A 25,476-nucleotide genomic window follows, 5' to 3' on the forward strand; every position below is an offset into this window, starting at 1 on the left:
ACCAAAACCGTGAACCAACAAAGGTGGTCCAAACCCGAGAGTCCTTAAGTCTTCAAGGCTTGTGGTTCTCAAGTTAACATCAATGTAAGCTTCCAAGCAACCTTTCATACACGGCATTGCTTTAAGTCATGCTCAAAACGGGCCTTCCTTGCATATCCTTGTGCTCTCGGGGCGACCAAGTTTTGAGCCTTTAGGTGTTGGCCTCCAAAGATGTCATCAAAAGCTAAGGCGGCCATTTGACTTGTATCAACTTTCCAGTCTCAGTAATGCCTTTCCCTATCCATTTTTGAACTATTCTCTCCTCCCCTTGATTCGAAGTCCTCCATTGTTGTTGCTCCACTGGCCGTGCAGGCTTTTGCTTAGCAGTAGGTGCTTTCCTCTCTGGACAGACATGTCCATACATTGAGCAGCTGGAGCAAAACAACAACTTCCAGTCATAGCTAACAGGCTGGATAAACTCTCTACATGTGGCTCAATTATCTCAATCTCTTTAGGCAATGGCTGAGTAATGTTCATGTCAACCAACACTCTCCCATAAGAACTTCGAGATTGATTCTTAGTGCATTCTTCCACAAATATAGAGGTTCTCGCTATCTACTATCTTACTCAATGTTTTAGGACCCCAACAATTTAGAGGAAGGTTATATAATAGAATCCACAAAGGGATTGTGCTAGGGAATTCTGTTTGAAAATCAAATGTAGAGGTCCATTTCTTCAACAATGGCATACCACTCATCGTGTATGGCCCAGAAAACATTATGCCATCCCTATCCTGAGCAGTTTTTAAATTTAACTATGTAGAAACCTTCTTCATGATAAAACAGCTTTGGCATAGAAACATTATTCAAGGTACGTGCTATATATGACTTCAAATATGCATAACTTGGAGCCTCCCCCATGTTATACAGAATCAGGGCATTACTCCATGCCTTGTACAATCCGCTATATCCTCATTCTCCAACATCATAGTTGTTTTGCCATCAATCACCACAGGAGCTACATAAGTAAGAGTCATACCGTTTGCAGCATTTCGATTTTGTGAAAATAGCCCTGCCCAATTCGTATCCTCCTTTGCCCCCATCGTTTGATGTGGTTGAGGTTCAGCTGCTATAGCGCTTTTAGCTGTGATAGTCGGAGCATGACTTGAAGTTCCTTCCTCCTGAGCTTCCACAAGCATAGCGTGCTTTCCCTTGTCACTTCGTTGCTTCAGCTCCACAGGTTCATCACGCACTTATGAGATAGTTACTGTTTCATTGCTTTCATCCAAAACTTCCTCTGCCTCCAGTAATTCTTCCAATTGAGCTCCATTACTGTCTTCCTTAGTCGCAATAAGTTTTCTAGCCTTGATGTCTTCCTTCTGAGGTCGACCTCGCCCTCTTCTCGCCATGGATGCGCACGTTAGCAGAGTGAGCTAATCATGCGCCGAGAGAGAAAAGAAAAGAAGAGAAACTAACAAATGACATCACCTTACTTGGAAGGAAATTAACTTAGGATGTTTTGAAGGAAGAAGTATTCTATTCAGAAATTAAGATAAACTGCCCTTTCACTGTTCTTTTTTGGTGCAAAGAAAACCCCATAGAAGATGTAGATTCCCTGTTAGAAATCATTGAATCCTTGTAAGAAGAAAAAGGATGTATATTTCTGCTTGTATTAAATTTGTAAATATGGCTTCCAGCACAGCCTTTGTAATGAAGATTGTAATATTGTTATATTTGTTTTTAAAAAAAGTCATACTTGGCCTGCCTGAATGCGGAGCAAAAAGCGGCAGTATAAGTAGTTAAATTCATCTTCAATTCTATGTCGCAGTTTGTAGACCATTGGCTTCTGGGACCAGGCCAGTATGGCTGTACTGTAGTTTTATTGTATATTTCCATGCCAAACACTTGCATTCCATCTGGTTGCTCCAGAAGCAAGACGAAGAGATGCAACTTTGTCCTTTGCTTTTGTCTATCCTGATAAAAGGGGGCGATTTATTGTTAGAGAGGTCTATATGCTTGTTTGTACATGAACTTGGTGTTGGCATGTGAACAGTGTCCTTGTATTTGTGGTGCTTCTGCAATTTCATTAATTTATCAAATATAAAATCTTTGGATTGTTGATGATATGCGTCATATTGACCATGTTCTTAGGTCATGCGAGATATCCGTTAGCCTGATAGTTCATTCATGTTCACATCTCTATAAAACTATTTTGCACTAGAATAAAGGATAATCTCCGTGAGAGACAACTAAAACTTCAAATCTTTCAATATTTCCATGGACTTTATAAGCATGAGACATGATATCACGTGTCGTCATTACTGCTTTGAAAGTTCGTTCATCCTACATGTTCAATTTGGGCATAACCCTAGATAGGAGAGCACGGAGGTTAAGGATTAGGGGAGAGAATGGTAGGGCAGGACCCGTATTATTACTAGGGCTGTACATAGGTCGGGTTGATTCGTTTTTTTATTAAAATTTAATCAAACTAATAATGTCGGTTTTCTAAATCTATAAATCAAATCAATATACAATTGTTTTTTTTAATTTCGGTTTTAGTTGGGGTTTTTCGGTTTTCTCAGTTTTTTTTATAATTATAATGTGATTGTAGGAAAAAATTAAACATTTTCTCTGAAAAGATAAAAAAATAATGGTCATAGAGCAGTTCCAATTAAAATTAAGTTGGCAAGTTAGTAAGACGTTTAAACTACTATCTCTCAAAGTAATATTACGTGAATATCCAGTGGTTCAATTTCTAAGTTACTAGTCACATAGCTTGTATGAAAGTTTCCTTCACATAAACTGTGAGCATACAAAAGAATGAAGAATTGGAGACAACTTATTAAAAATTTAACTCCATAAAGTAATTAACTATAACATAATTCCATTAAAAAAGAGAAAAGAAAGAATAGAAACAAACCTAAATCACAACTTGACGAACGAGGAGAATGAGAAAAGTAAGATGAGGAAATAATGAAAACTCTCTGAAAACTTGGAAAGTAAAATGTAAAGTGAAAGCAATTGCAAAGTTTTAGGTTTTTATACTAATATTGGGCTTTGTATTAATTTGTTACTAATGGAAAAATATTATAATTAAAGACCCAAGAATATATATCTATTTTCTGAATATAAAAAAGTAATAAAAGTAATTAGAAAGTAGATTATAAGTAATAATTTTTTTACGTATAAAAATTAAAATTATATAAGTATTATGTTGGTTCGGTTTGGATTCGGTTTGATTTTATTTTTGCTAATACCAAACCAAACAAAAAATATTCGTTTTTTTTTTTGCCAATACCAAACCAATCAAACCAAATCATAATTCGTTTTTTTACTCAGTTTGATTTGATTCATTGGTTCGGTTTAACTTAAAGATTCGGTTTGTAAACCCCTAACTATTACTATTATGCTAGTATTACCTTATGCTTCAATTTTATTGCTAGTGTTGTTTCTTTTACTCTGGATATGCTTAATATTTGTAGTCAGTTTTCTTTCTTCAATATTTTCATCATAGCTTTTTACTCTTGCACTTTTTTAATCCTTTTTTTTGTTTTTGAAAAATGATTTTTTTTTTGAGCTGTGTTTATCGGGAACAACGTCTCTACCCCACAAAGGGTGGGTAAGGTTTGTGTACAGCCCACCCTCCTGACAATACTGGGTATGTTGTTGTTTCTTCATCATGTCCAACTGACTTCCCGGTCTTGCACAATCTAATTTAATTGTCAATGTGTGATAATTTCTAAAGTTTAGGCTATGTGTGGCTCTGGTATTGGGAATACTGTTTAAGAGGTTTATTTTCTCACTTTCCTTCTGTTATTACTTTAAGCTTTAGTTAACCCTGGTTTTATCTAATCAGCTTGTAGTTTTATGTTTTGGATTTCCTGGAAAGAACTAAAAAAATGTCCCTGAAGCATTATATGGAATGTTTGTGAAGATTAGAATGACCTAATTTAAGCCCCGTTGTTGTATATTTTGTGTATATTCCTCTCAAATTATCTTGTGAGAGTAATGCCTCTGCCAATGACCTTTATCGTCTCATCTGTCTGCCTTCCCACCTCTTTTTCTAGGATATTCTGGTCATTGGCTAGTTTATCCCTCTATGATTGTTGAGCTATCATGAATCATCACAGCAAAATTATTAATTTGTCAACTTTCCTCTAATGTACACATCTGTATGTGTGATATTCAAGGAAAACAAAAATTTCCTGGGTGCATCGAAAATGCTAGCATTGTCACTGGAGGATTGTATGAGTAAGGAAAATATATTGCAATAGCTAAACCATTCTTCTTGTCGATTAAAACAACACCAACAACATTCCAGTGAATTCCCACAAGTAAAGGTCTAGGGCGGCAGAGAGTACCCAGACCTTACCCTACCACGTGGAGGTAGAGAGGTCGTTTCTGATTCTGCTCAAGTGTTCTTGTAGGTTGATAGTTCTATTCTGAAAGACAACCCAATATATTTCCAATAAGATGATGAAACTAGAAAGTTGAAACTGAGCTGACTGAGGTGTAACTGCTGGCGATCAAACATGAGATAATTAGCGATTGTCTTAATTGTTATGCCTTCGTAGTGAGCCAAAATGCTCAAGTAGGGATTGGTCAAAATTTGTTCTTGTCTTCTTGAACTGTCTCCTGGGAATTCATGCACCTACAGTCCATAATCTCTATGTTTTTTAGTTCGATAATGGATAATTCTGGGATTGTATTTCCATTTTTTAATGCAACGGTACATGTTTGTGATACTTCAAGCAACAGTGATCTTATAGTGTGTATTCTTTCTGACATGAAGGTGGGGAGAACTTTCTGGTATCCCAATATGAGGTGACCAGATGATGGCAGCAAACCACTGCGTGAACTTAAATTTCAGGTAACACTTTCTTCGTATGAGATCATTGACCTCTTCCTCTTCCGAATTTGGTACTCATTGACTTGTTTTTTGTCACTGCAGATAGGAGATTACTTGGATGTGGCTATCATGTTCCAATGAGCTGTTATGGCACCTGTATTGGAATTAGAATTATGCAGACTTGTACTAGTTTGTGTTTCTTCTTCTACATCTGTATTTTTCTGTTAAGTTGACCTAATGTTAATTTTTCCTGTAAATCTGGAATTGCCTCTAGAGTTCTCTGACTAGTTATGTTATGTTATGTTTCTTTCTGATTTTCTTTTGTAAACTCTATGACTGACCTGCCAGTGTATTTTTTAGTGATCTCAAAGGAGTAGGGTGGGTGGATCTTAATGTGGGTTTATATTTTTAAGGGCTTGTTTGGCTGGGAAACGAGTCATTCCAGGATTAATTATCTGGGATTGTTATCCACCCTCAATGCGGGATAAAAATAACACTATATGTTATTTCCATGGTTTTATATCAACCAAATATGGAATAAATTCATCTAAAAATTAGTTTTGAAACTAGTTATTCCTTATCCTCGGAAGGAACCCTAAGAGTCAAACACCTAGAGATCCCGATTTGATCTTCAGTCTAACCTCGAGTCCCAACCGTCTGAAGCTTAATTATTGACTCAAAATCTTTTCCAACAATTTGAATTTCATTATTAGCATTTTCTTTTCTCTATTTTCAACAACTAACATACCCAATGTATTCCCATAATGTGAGGTTTGGAGAGGGTAAAGGGTATGGAGTCCATGCCAATACCTTAAATGAAGTAGAAAAACTGTTTTTGATAGACCTCCGATGCATAATAGTATAACATACAAAAAAATATCTCTTTCACTTGTTCATCCGTTTGAGGATGGAAAGCGATGCTAAAGTTCACCTTAGTACCCAAATCTCTTTAAGACGAACGCCAAAATGAGATGAAAATTGTGTACCTCGTTATAAATGATGAAAACCGGAGTATCATGCAACTTCACTATCTCAATAAATAACTTGGCATAATCTTCTGCAGAGTAACTAGTCCTTACAGGCAAGAAGTGAGCAGACTTAGTCATCTTATCCATGATGACCCATATCGAATCAAATTGACCCCGAGACCGCGATAAACCAATAACGAAGGAGGGGCAACTCAATCTTTTGAGATAACCCAATGGGCCTCAAGTGCTCAACCTTCACTTGTTGATAAACCATGCACTTAGCCGCGAATTTAGCCACATCTCTCTTCATATTATTCCACCAATAAATTTTCTTCAAATCATGGTACATTTTCGTCGAACCAAGATAAATAATATACCTCTACTCATGAGCCTCTGCCAAAATTCTTTCTCGCAGCCCATGGGAACACATAACTTACTTTGGTACCTCAAGATACCATCACCACCAATCTCAAAAACCATTACCTTTTGTTGACCTGTATCAACCTTAGTCTGCATCAGAATAAGATCCAAAACCTACTTCGCCTTCACCTCTACACCAAGGGACAACTTCACCACCTCTTGCACAATTACACCTCCATCATCGAAATCCAAAACACGGACTCCCAAGTTAGCAAATCGATTAATATCCTTCACCAATCCTTGCTTTTTCCCATCCACATGAGATAGGCTCCCCATGGACAACCTACTAAGAGCATCAACAATCACATTAGCTTTATCTCCATAGTCCTTTAGCAACTCAAGTCATCTCCTTTGTCTAAGATTTAACTCCTTCTAAGTGAACATGTGTTGCAAGCACTTATGATCTGAAAAGATATCCACATGAATCCCTATAGACCCTTCTAGCCACAACAGAATCACCCACCGGGGTATACACAGAGAAGGAATCAAAGATATAATCAGGTTTAAAATCAAAGTGCGCAGCTACATAAGAGGTCACATAAGAGAGAGTAGACCCCGATCAAGTAGACAGTATACATCACGAGAGAAAAGTTTTAACATATCGGTAACATGATCAGGAGATGCCTCAGATTCCTAACAGGTGGCAAGAGCATACAGACGATTTCGGCCAGTGTCGGAACCCGAACTGGCACCCTTCAGTGCATGAGCTGATGAAGTAGCAACCGAGACCTTATTAGCTCCTATAGCAACATTAGTTAAGGGGAAATCCCTCCAGATATGACCAGACTGACCACATCTGAAACACAAATTTCTTCTTTCTTCATAGTAACCACGGTGCATCTGACCATAAAATCAGTAAGAAGGATATGATGGGGCTGACTGAGCTCCACTAGCCTGAGATTGGGAACCCTGTGCCCTAGGACCACCACTCCTCTAAAAACAACGATCACTAGACGACTTAGGATAAGGAGAACTAGTCATCCAGTAGAAGTTAGAACTCCTCCTGTTCTTCTTCTTAGACCACTATGTGTCATCTCTACTATTATTCTACCGACTTGCACCCTGCTTCGAATACCTAAACCTCTTTTTCTACCTTTCTCCTATTTTAGCTTGTTTCTTTTTCTCATCCTCCATGTCACTGTTCAACATAACGGCCTTGCATTCTAAATCAAATCCCAAGACTACCTAGAAGCAAACTTTCTCATCCTAACTCTCATGCTAGTCACTAACTTCGGAGAATAGCAGGACAACTGATGAAATTTCAGAGCATATTCCTTAACAGTCATCTTTCCCTGTCTCAGATTCACAAACTCCTCAACTTTTGCTTCTATCAACTCCCAAGGAAAGAAGCGATCAAGAAAGGCGTTTGAGAAATCACCCCACATAGTTAGCTCAGCATCAAACCCTATCAACTGCTCCCACTCCTCAACCCTGGAGCCAGTAAAAGATGGAGTACCACTGATATGTTATATCCTTTAAGTGATATGTGGCAAACTACACCCCCTCAAAATCCGTAGCATGCATAACCCGAAATATTTTTTCCATTTCATCAATGAACCCTTGAGGATTCTCCTCAACCCTGGAGTCAGTAAAAGATAGAGGACTCAACCTCATGAATTGGCCAACTCTGGTGGCCTCAAAATAAAAAAGAAGCAACACCTACACGCTCAGACTAGCAAGACTGAAAGGTCACCAACTAAGTCAATAGATAAATAGAACGGCGAAACTCCGCATTAAAATGTCTCCTTAAAGTGACTAAGCATGAGTGTCACCAACCAAAAAAGGATTAGTAGGGACCGATAGAACACCACGAGGAGCATCACCATCAGGAGAAGGAACCCTAGACTGGATTTGAACTCTATAAGCAGAATAGGTTCTATCTACATTGTCCTCAAGTGGGGCAGAGGAGTTTCTACAAGCATCAGATCTTTGAGGAGAGTTTCTCTTCAATTGCGGCTTCGTTAACTAAATTGACTCAGAAAAAAGTAAAGTTTCTGTGGTCCGATGCTTGTAAGGGTAGTTTTGAGAAGCCGAAGGATAAGTTGACTTCGACTTCTATCTTCACTCTGCCCGATGGTACTGATGAATTTGTTGTGTATTGTGATGCATTCAATGTAGGGCTTGATTGTGTCTTGATGCAGCGTGGTAAAATGGTGGCTTATGCTTCTAGATAGCTTAAGGTGCATGAGAAGAATTATCTGACACATAACTTAGAATTATTAATTGTGGTGTTTTCTTTGAGTATTTGACACCACTATTTGTATAGAGTGCATGTTGAATCTATTACGATCATAAAAGCTTGCAATATATGTTTATCCAGAAAGAGCTGCATCTCAGGCAAAGGAGGTGACTTGAGTTACTCAAGGACTATGATATGAGTCTTCACTATCGCGTAGGTAAAGCTAACGTAGTTGCTAATGCTCTTAGCAGGTTATCCATGAGAAGCTTGTCCCATGTGAATAAAGGGAATTGAGGATTGGTGAAGGATATTCATTGGTTGGCTAACTTAGGAGTCCGTGTTTTTTATTCTGAGGATGGAGGTGTAATTGTGCAAGAGGTGGTGAAGTCGTCCCTTGGTGAAGTGGTGAAGGAGAAGTAGGTTTTTGATCCATTTTGATGCAAATTAAGGCTAATGTGGGTCAGCAGAAGGTAATGTTTTTTTAGATCGGTGGAGATGGTATCTTGAGGTACCAAGACAGATTATGTGTTCTTGATGTTGATGGGTTGCGGAATTTTTTTTTTACTTAGGCTCGTTCATCCTGGTCCGACAAAAATATGTCATGACTTGAAGGAAGTTTATTGGTGGAATAACATGAAGAGGGATGTGGCCAAGTATATGGTTTGTCAGCAGGTGAAAGTTGAGAACTTGCAGTCTGGTGCTATGATGCAAGAGATTGAGTTTCTATGTGGAAATAGGAAATTTTTAACATGAATTTTATTACTGGTCTTCTGTGGTCTCGTAATCAGTTTGATTCAATTCGGTCAATATGGATAGAATGACTAAGTCTATTCACTTCTTGCATGTAAGGACTACGTACTCTGGAGATGATTATGCCAGTTGTTTATTGAGAAGATAGTCCAGTTGCATGGTGCTCAAGTTTCCATCATTTTTGTTTAAGGTACGCAGTTTTTATCTCATTTTTGGCATTCATTTTAGAGTGTTTTGGGGACTAAGGTGAACCTTAGCACCGTTTTTCACCCTCAGATGGATGGACAAGCAAAGAGAACTATTTAGACTTTGAAAAATATGCCAAGGGCTTGTGTGATTAATTTTGGTGGTAATTGTGTTGATCATTTGCCTCTCATAAAGTTCTCTTCTAATAATAGTTACCACTCGAGTATCAGAATGACATGACTTCTTTCGAGGTTTTGTATGGTAGGAGGTGTAGGTCTCCTATTGGGTGGTTTGAGGTTGGCTTGTTTGGATGGTTGTTTTCATTATGGTGTTGATTTGATTGCTATACATCAAAAACATGAAGAAGAAATTACAACTAGGAGAAAAAAGACATCAATGGTGGCTTAAGTTCAAGGGTGGTAGGTCTTTACTAGGGGTATAATGATTGATTTTCTGTGCTAGATGGAATCAGGATTGGATAGGCAGTATCTTGGCGGGGTAGTCTGGTTTTAGGATTTGCAGCCATGACGATGGTGAGATTTTTGTGCCTAATATTGAATACAGATCTGAGCCTCAATATCTTGTTATTATCATATCTCCTAATTTGTGTTGTTTCAATCACATCTTCATTTTATCAATTTGTGGTGTTCTAATCATTTCTCCATTTGACTAATTTGTTGTGTTTCCATAACATCTTTGTTTTACCAATTTGTCGTGTTTCAATTTTCAGTAGGGGTGCGGATCGATTCGATTTGATTTTATATATTACCGGTTCGATTTATCGATTTTTGGTTTTTAAATATGCTAAATTAATGACTAAATCAATAAAATATTTTTTATCGATTTTCGATTTATCAATTTTTAGTCCTTAACAGTTCCATTTTCGGTTTAACAAATAGAAAAATCCTGATAAAATAGAAATAGTAGTAACTAATATGAAAAGAAATCGAATCTTAGTTGCAATCAAAAATCTTATATGTTGTGTTTTAGTTTACAAGAATCTTCAAGCTTAAACTAAATATTAGGAGAAATTAAGAGTTTTTATAATTGAAATAATAGGTTTGTTAATTTATAGAAATTAAAGAGAAATTAAGATATATATTATATTATATTATACTAATATATAAGTGAAGCTTTTGGTAGTACAACCAAGGGTATTTTCGTTAATAACAGTATCACTGAGGGCAAAGTTGTTAACCTTTCTACATTCCACATGTTAATTTGTAGACAAACTCACCTCCACTTAAACTTTGTCTCCTGTTTATAAAATTAAGCATTTTTTTATTTTTCTCTCAGAGTCCTCTTCTTATTCTTTTTTCTCTCTATCCACCATTCAGTTCCTGTTTTTTTCTATTTATTTTTGTGTTATTCAGTTCTGATTTTTTTTTTTTTGAGTTTCATTTCTGATTTTTCAATTTCTTCGCTATAGATAATTAGGGAAATAAATAGTTGTGTTTACTTCATTTTTTCAACCATGCATTTGTTATTTATAGTGGGTTACTTTTCAGTTTCTTCGCTATAGAGACGAACATCGAACGAGCCTCGACCTTGAAAATCATCGTGTGTAGATGGATATTGATAGGAGGAAATTCATTTTCGTTTTCTTGTGAATCAGCTCAAAGAAGCCATCAAGGAAAATTTTTGAACTACTTATTAAATCCATGATTTTTTGCTGGTACCAATTAATTGTGCTAATTGTTTAACTTTTTTTCATTCTATGGAATATTTTGTTGTGGATTTCTTATTTCGTAATTATAATCTTATGGGTCTACCCGTCTACATCTTTTCAACTATTTATTATTTATGGATTTTAATTTCTCAATGCATGACATTACTAAATATTTATTGATTTATATAGTTGGAATATAATAGTTGCAAAATTTTGATTTCATAGGATTCTAAAGGTGGAAATTGCTCAAGGTGCGAAAAAGGGACACTTTGCTTCGATTATACGAGGTGATTTCTGCACTCTTCTTCATTTGTTACACTTTTTTTTTATTGTAGGCATAATTTTCTGGGTGTATCTATTTTCTGCATACATAGATAGAGATTTAGTCTGATTCACTCATGCATGTTTGAAAGTATGTCTTTTTTTAGCGTTTTGAAACTTAAACTGGAGCGAAAAATGTTAAGAGGCTACGCTTCAGGCATTTTCAAAGCTATCATCAGGTCACTTAGTACCATCAGGTCATTGAAGATGGTGCTGTTAATTCTTGTTGCGATATTATAGTCGTGGGGTTGACGAGATGCTCCAAATGGCTCCGGTTAAAGTTTCTTCATATGTCATGATACCAAGACCAATGAGGTTGGTTTTTTCTCAGAGAATTTAAGTTCTATCAAATTGTTCAATTTGTATCCAAAGTTTTCAAATACTTGTTAATCTCTTGTATTTCGTTCGTGAAAAAATATTCATACATATTGACTTTTAAGTGTTTGAAATTGATCATTTACTTGCATCTTTTTATAAAATCTCCATGCTCAATTAGAAAGGTGTAATATATATGTAGCTAAATTTATCATTTTTGTTGAATAAACGATAAGTATTTGATAGAAATGTAAAACATTTCGTTAAATATGAGTGTCCTATTTATGTCACTACAAAGCGAAGGAAATAAACTCTCTGATTGAGGTTGATTGAGCATTGAAATACTGCTCAATGTTCGATCGTATGAGAGCAAAAAATATAAAATGAATCTATCTATAAGTATTATGTCATATCTCCTTGTCATAGCTCATCAGAGACCTGAAAAATATTGTTAAAACAAAGTTATTTAGCTATTCTTAACTTTTTATTGTGACTCTATCTTTCAGTGACTTTAATGCGATAGTGTTATCTTCACTGCTAAAAGGTTTTTGATTTCAGATTTTGTAAGAAGATTCAAATTTTCTTTTTGGCATCTCATTAATTGTGCAGTCGTGTGATCTCCTAAAATCTCAAGTGGAATCTGTTGGGTTTGAAATTGAGATAGCGTCATGTGGAGGCTATTAGTTGTAAACCACCGTGGTGATAATTCAGACGACAAAGAAAAAACATACTAAAAAATATATTATTGATACTGTTTGGTCAAACGACCTACATATCAAAAACTAATATTGAAAAAAACATAAAATCCATTGGGAGAAAATCTCCCTCTAAACGAAACTCTTAAACGACTACATTGTGGATGATACTGTGTTATTGTATGAGAAGGGGTCCCCAAAGCCAAGCTCGTGACAAGGAATTTTTGGTCATATCCGTTGGTCTTGCTGTTACGGTGTAGGATGCTCTGAAAAAGATGACTATGTACCTTCCCTTTACTGGTTATCATACCAATTAGCAGAGCGAGTACCCGAGACGAACAGAGAACTAAGTCGAAAGAAATCCAGTTAGTCCTAAAGTCTTGGAAGAGTCTTCTATTTACAAAGTTCCAAAACCTTTCCTCTTAGAAATAGGTTAGCCAAATATGAAAAAAATTTATATATTCCTTTCAAGAAAAGTAAAAGTAATTATGGTATTACTTTTATTTTCCTTCTAAGAAAGAATAAAACTTAAATTTAGTAAGAAAATCAGGGCAAAAACCCTAACAAATCTCCCCTTTTTGGCTTGATTTTCTTGACATAATTTGATTCACCTTCTTCGCATGTATGATCTTCGTTCTTTACATAATCTTCATCACTGCTGCTTGCCATGCTTAAAAATAAAATTTAAAATATTATGGTTAAAAGTGGGTTAAAAATAAATATTTTATTTTTATTTTTAAAGATGCAACAACAAGATGTTGAAATATGCTTAAAACTTTTTCTCCACATGTAGCTAGACAAAATTGTCATTATCATCAAATTAGTTGCAACTTTGACCTAAACATGTCCTCAATCTGAAACATCGGATCATTGAACCATAGACTCTGATACCACTTGTTGGGTTCGAAATTGAGATGGCGTCATGTGAAAGTTATTTGTAAACCATCATGGTGAAAATTCAGAAGACAAAGAAAAAACATACTAAAAAACATATTATTGATATTGTTTGTCAAACAACCTACAGTGTTATTGTATGAGAAGGGAGGATCTTCTAATTATAGAGTTCCAAACTCTTTCCTCTTAGAAAGAGGTTAGCCAAATATAGAAAATTTTTATATTTTCCTTTCAAGAAAAGTAAAAGTAATTATGATATTACTTTTATTTTTCTTCTAAAAAAAAATAAAATTTAAATTTGGTAAGAAAATCAGGACAAAAACCCTAACAAAATTTCCATGTTTACTTCAAAAAATAAAACTACTGAAGTGTTAGTTCCTTAAAACTCAACTGAAATGATTTAGAGAGCTTGTAATGATATGAATTTTGAAACATCTTAGATTTCTTCTTAACTTGAGTCATGATAATAATAACTGCTTGGTAATTGTGTTATAGAAGAGAGAAGTTAGCGGAACATGTTCAATGGGAATGACCTTGAAAAAGTTATAGATTTTATACTAGACGAAGAAGGCTATGTTTCAACAAGATATAGTAGATGGTATAGTTTGTGGTACTTTAAGCGGATTAAGGTATGAATTGCTCCTCAGTTTGATAGTATGATAACTGTAATTTGCGTCATGCGTTTTTGTTCTGTTAGCTTTTCTTTGCATCACATTGAATGTTCTCTTTAAACTCAGTGACATTCTTTACCGTGGTTAAGACATAGGAAGTTGATTTATATTTGAAGTATGTTGCATATTGAACTTCAGATGTTTCTTCAACAGCTCATGCTATGAGATGCTATTTTCACTGAAGCACATACAAGTCTTTCTCTCCTTCCTTTCACCAGTATTTTGACTAATAAAATCTTATATATATACACACTGAATCAATCTGGAGTTTTGATTTAATTAATTCACTAATCCCGCAATATGTTAAATAGTTAAATGCTATTGTAGTTCATTCTATTAAGTTATGTAAAGTATTAAATAGGTGCATTCAACTGTCACTGTTTGTTAAATGTTCTGCTTCTAATTAGTGCATTGGTTCTTTTTTATTACAAGGGAGAGGAAATGCAAATTTTTAACAAAATTAGGATTTTCAATTAACAATATTCATGAAGATATCATTCCAGTTATATTATTTTTTTCCTGGGTAGATTCAAATGTAAAAAAAAAAAATTAGATTCGCGATACTTTGGGTCCAACTGGGTGTGGTAGAAGTAAGATCTGTGTACGTCTTACTCTTCTAAGAGCCCACATGTGGTATTACATTATGTTTTTTGTTGTTGTTGATTGATATTGTGAAATTGCCAAATGAATATATCTTGATCAAGTTAATTAGGTTTCTTTACTATTGGCAATATGCATATTATAGGTTGATTTGTTGCTTATGATCTCTGAATTAGTGCAAAGGTCTGTGCGTTTTGAAAATGATAATACAACAACATACTAATACCACAATAACATACTCAGTGTAAACCCACAACTTGTGGACTGCAGGTTGGGTTTGAAGAGGATAGTGTATACTGTGTACACAAACCTCACCCATACCTTGTGAAGATAGAGAGGTTGTTTTCTATGAACTGTCGGCCAAAGTAATGCATATAAAAGAGCAGTCTCAAAAGGAAATACAATAGTGAAGAAGTTATCTTGAAAATAATGAAGAAAAGAATAGTAGCAGTTTTGAAAATGATAATGAACTAGAAAATCAAATGTCAGTTGCAAATTCAGAAGTTCCATGCCACCATAAGTACCATTGTCTAGATGTTGAGGTATTGCTATCATCTAGAGGTTCCGATTTAAATTTTCATGTATGAGTTTATATTCAATTTTAACGTTGGAGTTTTCTCAAAGTAGTATGTGCTAGAAGGTGTTGTGGTTTCTGCAATTTTTTTTTACAAACTTATACTAGAAAAGGAATTGTATTCAAAATGTTTTGTGTCAAGGGAAATTCCTTCTTTTACTGATTTTCGTGAAGTAGTTTTACAAGACTCCTCAACGTATAAACTTTTACATAAAAGTCTACACTAAAACTGATATGAACAAAAACTACTGATTTGCATGTACAAAGATGGGATCATCCCCAACAAAGAGTTCTTTCTTGATGCTTTAGGGGCCTCTGAACCTGCATCAACAAATCAAAAGGGAGTCAGTGATAATAAATGATTGAGCAAGCACAGAGATCGTAAGTGAAAAAAGAAAGAGTGGCTTAGAGTTAGAAAGGTGGTCAACGCACTTGTTTCTCAAACAATAGTGAGATTACAAATAGTGTTTCTTCGTCATACACATAGAGTGGCTCAGTAATAATATATCAAACCGCAAAGACAATTCTGGTCTCCCATATTTCTTTCTTTCAGTTTTTTGTGCTTTAGATGTTATGTCTTTCACATATTTTAATGATTTATTTTTATGTGTTTCCTCAATATTTTATCAGTACATATCAGCTAATAGGTGAATATGCATTTGTCCCAAGGGCTTTTGACTGCAGCAGGATTCAAACTCAACTACTATCTTGAGAATGCATCACTTTTATCAATATGTATATTGTATATACTTAAATGTATTGTTAATGCATATTTGTACAACTTTGTTCCTCGAAATCAATGTACTTGTTATGAAGTGGAAGTACAAACATATGTTAATATAGATCTTGATGGCTTGATAACTATTACTTATGGCATTATTTTCTATTTTAGTATCATTTTAGACAATCGAACAGATATAAAAATTATTTCCGTTGAACTTTTTGATAGTATTGATGAAGTTCTGCAAATGTGACTAACAATATTCTTGGATCATATGCCCGTGTTGAACTCGGGCATGAGCCATCTAGTGTGTATATATATATATATATATATGCGTAAGTGTCACCTTCGTTCGTCTCTTGGGGCGACAAAGTTTGAAAAGTTAAAACTAAAAGTTTAACTTATTGTAAGTAAATTTGGCTACAAACTCGATGAAATGCGAGTATTTTGGAAACGATCTTCGACAATTCGTCCAAATTTGTGGACAAAATTCTAGCGGCTATACATAATGTCAAAAGATTGATGATTCATCAAAATTTTACTCTCGATTATGACAAAAAATATTATTTTTGGGACAATAATCATAACTAATTGACGTTGAATCAAGTCTTGCCCAATAATCATAAATAATTTTTTTTAGGCTATTATTTGTAAAGAAAATCAAAATTTGAGCAACAGTCAAAGATTCTGTTTGTGCATGCAAATAATCCATATCGAAGATTGGCCTATTTCTAAACAACTATAGTAAATTGAAATGAAATTACTATACGTAATCAACTTGACAGTTCTGGCTTTCTGCATTGGAATTTTAACATGTTATTATAGTATAAATATATTTTAGGGTAAAGTACATAATAAAAAAAATGTAGTAGTACTTTGAAAAACTTGAAATTTATAAGAATCTTGTGTCAGCTGTAAGTAGTATATTATATACTAGTCGTAATTATAATGCGGTGTCATCAGCACCTTCGTCACAATCGATTGTGTTAAATTTGATGATCTTCAATATTTATCCCTAGAACTAGAAGACAAATATTAGTCAATCAGAACTATGACTTTAATTAGTATCTTAACGTACCTAATATATTAATATCTGACCAATAAGATGAGCACCAAATGCAATTATATATGCATTAAATAATTATAAAATGTGATAAGCATCAAAGTTCTTCATTTTTCACTTTTATCCTTATTTGATGTTGATCTCGTTTGATTCTCGTGATACTTCACAAATTATGTCCAAAAACTTATGGGACTTTTTTAGATAATAGTATATGAATCTCTTCCTAACAATCTGAAAATCTTATGAGTAATCATCATGCAACAATCTAAAATTTTATGATTATTGTGAATGTTAGACGACAATTAGATGTTAAATCAGTAAAACCATCGAATTCACATATTTGAAGGAAATTAAAGACTCACATCCCCGGAATAACAAGAGAGGTCTCAAGAAGGATTTTTTTTTTTTTTTTCCTTTTAAACCTCGAGCCTAAAACCTTAAAAATTGAAAGTGAAAAGTACTTACTCACTAAATAATACGACGACGATTCGGAAAATTATTGAAGGAAAGTCCCATCACAGGAACAGCAAAAGAGGTCTCAAACATGAGTCTTCTTTGGAATGCATCAATTGCTTCATTATTTCCTTCCAATATATCATTTACCAACGACCAATAACATTCTTTTATTTTCTTCAACATACGTAAATACTGCAATTTTATCCACTTCAATCGAACTCGTCGAAAAATCTTCACTAGCGAAAATCTCCTCCGTTGCTTCTTCCCTCCACCTCCGAGCCAGACCGTCGGTAATTTCTTCCTACGGAAGAATAATTTCCGACGGGCCTGGCTGAATATGGTTGTGGAATTGACATGTCTAATACTTTTGTTGAGGCTCTTTTGGTCTGAAGACATTGTTAGTTTTTGCTCCAATAATTCTGTTTGTTGAGTTGGGAGAATTGAGAACTAATATAAGGAGATCATATAGAGATAGAAGAGTTGACTATGAGCTGCATAATGCCAATTACTTGTGCTTAACTAAGGACTCGTTTGGTCTGAGTATAGAAAAAATTACAATTCCAACGTAAAATGTTAGATAAGATAATACTATAATGTATGGTTGAGGTACGTATATATAAATAACAATTCTGTTGGCGGTACTTAATGATATCCCTATTAAATTAAATGGAAACGTATGTGTTATTTTATGCGGAATCAATTTAAAAATATTTATAAAAATATATATATTAGTAATGCAACTATTAAATTATTTAACGAAAAATAATTTCCTTTTAGAGTAATTATTAACGTACTCACATCACACATTCATTTTTGTTTGTCCATTATTCTAAATTAAATCTTTATTTTTATTAATCACTTTTAATATGTTGAAAAGAAAAACATTATTCTTTTCACATTTTACCCTTAATAATAGCTACTTATTCCCTAAATCATTTTTCATGATCTAATAGTAAAACATTAATTAATAAGACATGTAAAATCATCATATCAGTATTTGTTTCGTAAGAAACATGCAAAGTCTAAAACGAATAATTAAAAGTGAACGAAGGAAAACAATCTCACCACTATTAATTAATCTCCCATAACTTTCTAAACTAGAGCCGTCAATATGGGTCAGGTCTATAGGGTTGGCCCGACTCGACCTGTAATTTGATGGAGTTGGACTTTAATTTTTGCAGCCCATTTAAGAACAAGGCTTTTTAATCCGACCCATATAAGCCCGTGACCCATGGAGCTTGAGTAATGTGGATTGCGCTAGCCCGTAGGTCAAATACATGCAACTATTTAGATTGCTTATTAGTATTTTATTTGGTTCAAAGGATATCGTGTCAAAAGTTATTTAATTTCGCTGTTAGAAGTATTTTTTAGAATGTTGAAAACTTGATTAACAAATATTAACACTATGTAATATTGTCTGATAATATTTATATTTATTAATATTCTAAAATTAAACTATAAAATATTATTTTTTTAAAAGTGGGCTGGCCTGTGAGGCCCGCAGCCCACAGAGTAATGGTGTGAGTTTGGTATTTTTTGGTCTGACCTGTCAAACTCAAAGCCCGTGTGGATTAACTAGAATGGGCCGACCCGTATTGATAATTTTATTCTAAACCAAACAACCGCTAAGGTCCGTTTCTCTCTTCGCAACTTCTTTAACAAGTATTCCATTCATTCCAAGAAAAAATAAATATGGCGGTCTTAAACTAATGTTACAAGCATATTTTTCAAATCAATTAAACATTTTATAAAAAATTAGTATGAATCACATAAAATTACTTTATACTATCAATCAACTTTAGTTTTTATTTATTCACGTATCTACAACCAATTAATGGATGGAAAAGGTAGCCCTCTTGGTAGCTTCCATTTAGGCCGTTAGGCTCCATAGACTATAAAGTCTAACCCATTCACAAACTTTACAAATTTATCTCGGATTCAACCTTTTTTTTAAAAAAAAAAAAAAAATTATTTGAGGAAAAAATGTTTGAATAAATATAAAAATTATAATTTAGATGTGGTAAAAAAGTACTTATCTAAAGTGGAGTAGGTAGTTAACAAGATGTCGCAAGTAGAATGTCGTTTTATTAAATTGTTGCAAGTAGAATAGAAATGTCTCGAGGGAAAATATATCAAATTTAGTTTGAAGGGGACCAAAACAAAGAAAATCTATTTAATGTGATGAAGTGTTTGGCCTAGCAATTAAAGCTTTGTTTAATTTGCTATTACTGTTTCCCCCTTGCAACCTATTGATGTGTGGATGAAATTGTTTCCGTTTTAATGCAATAAGGAATGAATATTTTATCTAACTCAATATAAAAAATAACATATGATATAAGAATTGCAACAAGATCACAGAAAAGAAAGAAAGTAAAATTAACTTATGAAGTGGTGAGAATTAATTGCACAAGATCATATAAATAAATTATTCCATTCGTAAATAGATGTTATAGGAACTCGATATCTTCGCACACTCAGGAATGAGAGACGATGAACTTTGAGTTTGACATAACATGTCTGAAGTTGACTTATCTATTGAACTTCATGTGCGAATATTTGAACTTCAAGCATGAATAGCTGAAGAGGGAGAAGGAGAAAGCGACATCCACTTGATTTATTCGATAATTAATTTGTCATAAACAACGAACTCAATAATCAAATTGTCAAGACAACAATAAATAATAAATCTAACAAATTCATTTTTCGTACCACTCAATAATCAAGGATAATTAGCCACTCATATTTTGAAACAAAACAACAAATGTAATCTTGTTTATATGAAAAATTAAAGAGCGTTAGACTCTACAAAAGATGAATCCTAATGGAATAATCCTTAAACTCTTTTCAGTGCTTCAAATACTGCATAAAATCTCTTAAAAACGGGTTTGGGATATTTATAAATGCATGATGAAATTACTCCCAAGCCCTTGACTTAATTCTAGAAAGACTGTGTTGCCTTGGAGGGAAGGGTCATGCCGCACAGCCTAATACGTGCCCCAAGGGCCACGGCGCGGAGCCTAGCACACACCTTTAAGGGTCGCGGCGCGGGACACTTTGCTGCAGTCTCCGGTTGTGCTATTTTGCTCCCGTCTTGCGTCCTTGGCACTCTGTGGTCTTCCTACATCTCCATATGCCTCATTCACTCTTGAGATTGTACTACTCATCTAGGTTAGCTCATTTACATCAAAAGTAAGATTGACATTTGTATTATGATACTTTACAAAACTTAACTCAAATATGGATAAAATATGATAATTAGGTGTATAAATTACACCCAAGATCAATTATATTCAAGATTTCTCAGCAACATCCACTTGATTTGAACTCACTTTTTATATCCAAAATCATGATTCACTTTTTTAAAACACTATACTTCATTGCTGTAAATTCAAAAAACACTATCATAAAAGAGGGGGAAAAAAAGAGGAGGAGGAAAAGGCAACATGTATTTGTCTAATGTTTGTCAATTTTGATCGGTTTTTCCAAAACTGCGTATATTTTAAATATCTTTCAAAATCAAGTACTACAACTTAAATGATAATTTGTTTGGGCGCCTCTATATATACACATGGGCTTTATAATAGGCCCAAATCCCAATAGTTTAATCGCGTTTGGACCGGTTCAATTGGCAAACCTGTTAACCATACCAACAACAGCGCAGAAGAATCCTAGAATTGAATACTAATTCCACTTTGTTCAGAAAAGTGCGAGATCGAAAGTCCTAGAATTTGCACTTGCTTGATTCAACAGCAATGGATACCGACGTCGATATGGTTCCCGCCGGTGAAGAATCCAACACTGCACCACCTTCTGCTCCCTCTTCTTCCACCAAAAAACCTAAGCGTTTTGAGATCAAAAAGTGGAACGCCGTCGCTCTTTGGGCTTGGGGTAACTTTTTACTTTTATTTATTTGTTTTTTTTTTTGTTTCAATTTTGTGTGATTTTTAAGTATCGTGATCGAAGCTGATGTGGTTCGGTGAAATTGTTGATGCAGATATTGTAGTAGACAACTGTGCTATTTGCAGGAATCATATTATGGATCTATGTGAGTTCTTTCAAATCAATTTGATGCTACGTTTCTAATTTTTATGTAGAATTGAGAATTTATGTGAAACTATTTTCAACAGGCATCGAGTGCCAAGCTAATCAAGCTAGTGCTACGAGTGAGGAGTGCACTGTTGCTTGGGGTACGTTGATTGTTTATCTGAATTCACATAATTTGCTGTAATTTATGCCTTGGAAAAGCTTGACTATTATTGTTTGGTTAGGACATCAGTATAATAGTATACGGACACGTGAGATGCACCTTTTTGGTTAAATCGGAATATATTAGAATATGTTTGTAATGAGTAATTGATAATTTGAAGGGAAGAAATACTAGTTGAATTTGATAAACAATCAACCTACTCGAATGACTTGACTGTTCAATATAAAATTACTATGATTGTCTAATCTTGCAGAGTTGGACAACTAAATTTAGTTTGGAAGATGTGAAATGTTATTTGTGAAATTTTGACGTATTTTGGCACCAATATGTGATATAATTGTATCTAAGATAATATTTTCTTGTAAACAATATTCTAAGTACAAGTCGAACTTGATAAACAATCAACCTACTAGAATGACTTGACCGTTCAATGGAAAATTACTGTGCTTGTCTAATCTTGCACGGTTGGACAACTAAATTTAGTTAGGAAGGTGCGAAATGTAATTAGTGAAATTTTGATGTATTTTGGTGCCAATGTGTGATATGATTGTATCTAAGATAATATTTTCTTATAAACAATATTGTTAGTGTGTGTTCTAATCAATCCAATATTTGGTAACTTAGTCATGATTACTCTTGTTATGAACAACAAAATTCTAATTATAACTGCATCTATTTCTACTTCCCCGGAGGTAGTGGTATGGACTGCGTACATTTTACCCTCCCCAGACCCCGCTAGGTGGGAATATACTGGGTTTGCTGTTGTTGTTGTCATCGTGGCATAAAAAGCTATTAAGATTAGATGATTAATATATACAAATAATTTGACCAAAGTTAACCTGTCTGAAAATGCTTTAATGGCTTAACCACAAGTTAACCTGACTGAAAGCACCAAAGTTCTAAATTGAAATTCTAACAAAAAAGTCTTGCTAAGGATTTTATAAAAGGTAATCAGAAAAGTGGATAGGTGTTACTTTCTGAGGATTATTATGGTGGACTTCGTCTTTGGGAATAGGGTTAGGAAAAGGAGGAAGGGTTTCTCGGAATCGGGACAAGGTGAGCATTTTTTGAGTGGAGAAGGCGGGATATTTAGGAGGTTGTCTCTCCTGATCCAAGCATATGCGTTAAATTTCTTGTTATTGCCAGAGACCACAATATGTCCCTATGTTGTCGTCCTCTCTGAGTTTTTTGCTTCCATCCAATGAAACTTCTGCATTGTATTGAGCTACTGGTGCTAATTGTGCAAACATACTGTCTTTTCCCTTTGGTGCTTCTTTTCGATGTCTTCTTTCTTATTCTCATTATGGCTGCTTATTCTGATGAGACTTGAGAGATTTTGTCTATTGTAATTCCCACCCCTTTCCATCTTCTTCCCTTTCTCAATCAGACACACGATGTTTCTCCCAATCGCTGAAACCTTCTATCTAGAGGAGAACTAGAAACCAAAGAGCTTCACAATCAGAGCCACACTTTGCTCCAATTCAACCCAATCTTCCCTTATCTCTTATTATAATAAATAAGGTTAGCTATAAGAAGAGGGAAAATTGAGAAAAAACAGAAAATCAAAACAAAATTTGTTGCAGTAATCTAAAAATTCTGGTATCCGTAAACCTTAGAACCTTCAATCCTATGTTTTGAATAAATTAGTTGCAACTAAGTATAATCTCTTCTAATATGGACCATTTAAATTGTCAAAAGTTAATCTCAGTTCTAAAAGATTAACATTTTATGTTTAGTCCATATATATAAACGGAATATTGTGACCTTTTAAACTCATTAAAAAGTAATTTGTTACCTGCTTCAATAAAGAATCAAATCGAGGGACTCGGGCTCAAATACTATTTCAGACCATTATTCACATGTTTAAGATTTCAAAATTACTATTCTTTTATGAAGATTTTCTTTGTGTAGTTTTTTGCAACCACTAAACTGAAATGTTTATATTCATTCTCAAGCAATTTTGTTAAATCAGATCTAAACAAAAGACAAACTAAAAAATAAATATAGAAGTGAAAATTATAAGAATTAAACTAGAGAACGAAAAAATAGACCTTGAATCACAATCTAGAAGGAAGAAGCCACAGCTGTAACAATATCTCTTGTCACCAAATTTGAAAGAAATTCGAGTTGAGCTTAATAATGTGGCCTTTTGTTGTCTTTAGCCAATGAGAGAAAGATTTTGGAGAAGATCATCAATGAAATTGCCGGAGATTCCCACTTCTATATCAACCACTTTTAGTTTCCATCAAACCCAATAACTTAAATCCCTAATATTTCTTCTCTATCCCTTCTCAAAAAATAATTATTTCTCCTCTGTGTACTGTGTACTGTGTACTCTCCATATGCTTGTTACCCTTTCTCCTTCAAACCCAGCAGTTACTCCATGCCTAGCTTATGGCATTGCATATCAAAACCTTTCAGGCTGTGTCTACTAAAGGTCCCACTTGCTTGGTATTTAACCTTTCAAAAACACATTTCACACCCTGGGAGGAGGTGATTTTGTTGAAGGATAATTTATGAATTGGTAGAGGGAGTCCCCCCACCCCACCCCACCCCCCCGCCCACCCCCAACACACACACACAGAAAAAACCCAAAACAAGAGAACAATCTATCATTCCGTTTCATACAATTTGGAAGTTAATGGGATCTCTTTGCTCAATTTAATCTCATTATGTAAAAATTCGTCTTGGTTTCACCAACCTGTTTGTTATCCTATCAATTTCGTTAGACCATTTCTTTTCTGGTTCATTTCACGTCATAATAACTAAGCAGAATGGCTTTGGGAAATATGGGAGTCCTTAATATTAACTCTCTGTGTTTTTGTATTCTCTGCTGAACTAAAGATGTAAACATTCTGTGCTGCATTTTCTCTATGTTTCTCCCTCTTTCATGTACCAAGACGAGCTCCACATGTTTTATTTGTCTTTTCTTATTACCCATTCCCGTTTTCAAAGGAGGGGAAAGGTGATCTTTAGCATTTATCGTGTTGACTAAGTTCTCTATGTTTCTTAGTTATATTTCTAAAGCAAGAAGTATAATTTGGGGGGTTAGAAGTATCTTGATTCATACTATTGCAGGTGTATGTAACCATGCCTTCCACTTCCACTGCATCAGTCGCTGGCTCAAGACCCGTCAAGTGTGTCCATTAGGTAGTTATGCAACTTTATCTTTGGCACTGTTAGTTGGCTTTTAATTAACTGTATTGTAATTGTTGGAACTTTCTACTTTGCAGATAATAGTGAGTGGGAATTTCAGAAGTATGGTCACTAGAGGATTCTACAAGCGGCAGGAGAGGCGATTATGCTGTTGCATTATAATGTCTTTGAATGTTAGTTTGTTCTAGTAATACTTGTTTACAGTGCCTTTTGTTCCCTGTTGCTTTACGTATATGAGTCTGCTTCAACCATCTAATAGGATTCATTAGAGAGCTGGTGCCTAAATTTTATATGTCTGTGTGATTCTGGTCTTCGCATTACTGAAGTCAAAACTTATCCATGCTGATTAGTTTATTGTTTGGAAAAAACTATTAACCAGAACCACTGGCATTCTGGCAGCCAATGTTATTTTACTAAAGCTGTTTGCAGAATTTTACTGGGATTAGTACATTCAAATGCTTGACGAACTCGAGTATTTCGAAAGGTATGGCCATATGGCACCTTTTACGTATAGACCATTGAATAAGCTTTGCCAATATAAGAATGGTGCCATTGTCATGGTTGAGTCACGAGATTCTGTTAACAGTGGCACCAACATATTAATTTACTTGGCCTACATTTTTGCTTGTTTACCGTTGAAAGCATAAACGTATCTTCCCTTTGATCTAGGTCGATCGATGCACATAGAATTCTATGCAGAGGCTCTAACGCTCAAGTACTCATGAAAATTCGTTTTGTCCACGAAATCTTAGAAGCTACTATCTGACAGCACTGAAATTTTCTTTCATTGTACTCATCGATTGG

The 25,476-nt window shown here is 34.6% G+C and overlaps 2 protein-coding genes and 1 long non-coding RNA gene across 3 annotated transcripts; 2 read left to right on the forward strand and 1 right to left on the reverse strand.

Annotated features, from left to right (window-relative positions):
- The first annotated feature begins 10,644 nt into the window (after positions 1-10,644).
- On the forward strand, positions 10,645-15,037 carry LOC107861669. Its single transcript, XR_001671840.2, has 3 exons — positions 10,645-11,005; positions 11,225-11,286; positions 11,428-15,037. It is a non-coding gene; the product is annotated as an uncharacterized LOC107861669 (long non-coding RNA).
- A 202-nt stretch (positions 15,038-15,239) lies between these two features.
- LOC107861668 lies at positions 15,240-17,880 on the reverse strand. The gene is made up of 2 exons (XM_016706976.2): positions 17,319-17,880; positions 15,240-15,390 (listed from the first exon to the last, which is right to left on the reverse strand). Exon 1 carries the CDS (start codon positions 17,703-17,705, stop codon positions 17,322-17,324), a length of 384 nt encoding a protein of 127 aa, XP_016562462.2. The 5' UTR covers positions 17,706-17,880; the 3' UTR covers positions 15,240-15,390; positions 17,319-17,321.
- Positions 17,881-20,902: 3,022 nt separating this feature from the next.
- LOC107861671 (RING-box protein 1a) lies at positions 20,903-25,103 on the forward strand. The gene is made up of 5 exons (XM_016706979.2): positions 20,903-21,197; positions 21,304-21,354; positions 21,437-21,496; positions 24,595-24,666; positions 24,750-25,103. The coding sequence occupies exons 1-5, from the start codon at positions 21,062-21,064 to the stop codon at positions 24,785-24,787; spliced, it is 357 nt and encodes a 118-aa protein (XP_016562465.1). The 5' UTR covers positions 20,903-21,061; the 3' UTR covers positions 24,788-25,103.
- Positions 25,104-25,476: the final 373 nt, after the last annotated feature.

The sequence above is a fragment of the Capsicum annuum genome, chromosome 3, assembly GCF_002878395.1.
Source record: "Capsicum annuum cultivar UCD-10X-F1 chromosome 3, UCD10Xv1.1, whole genome shotgun sequence".
NCBI classification, from domain to species: Eukaryota; Viridiplantae; Streptophyta; class Magnoliopsida; order Solanales; family Solanaceae; genus Capsicum; species Capsicum annuum.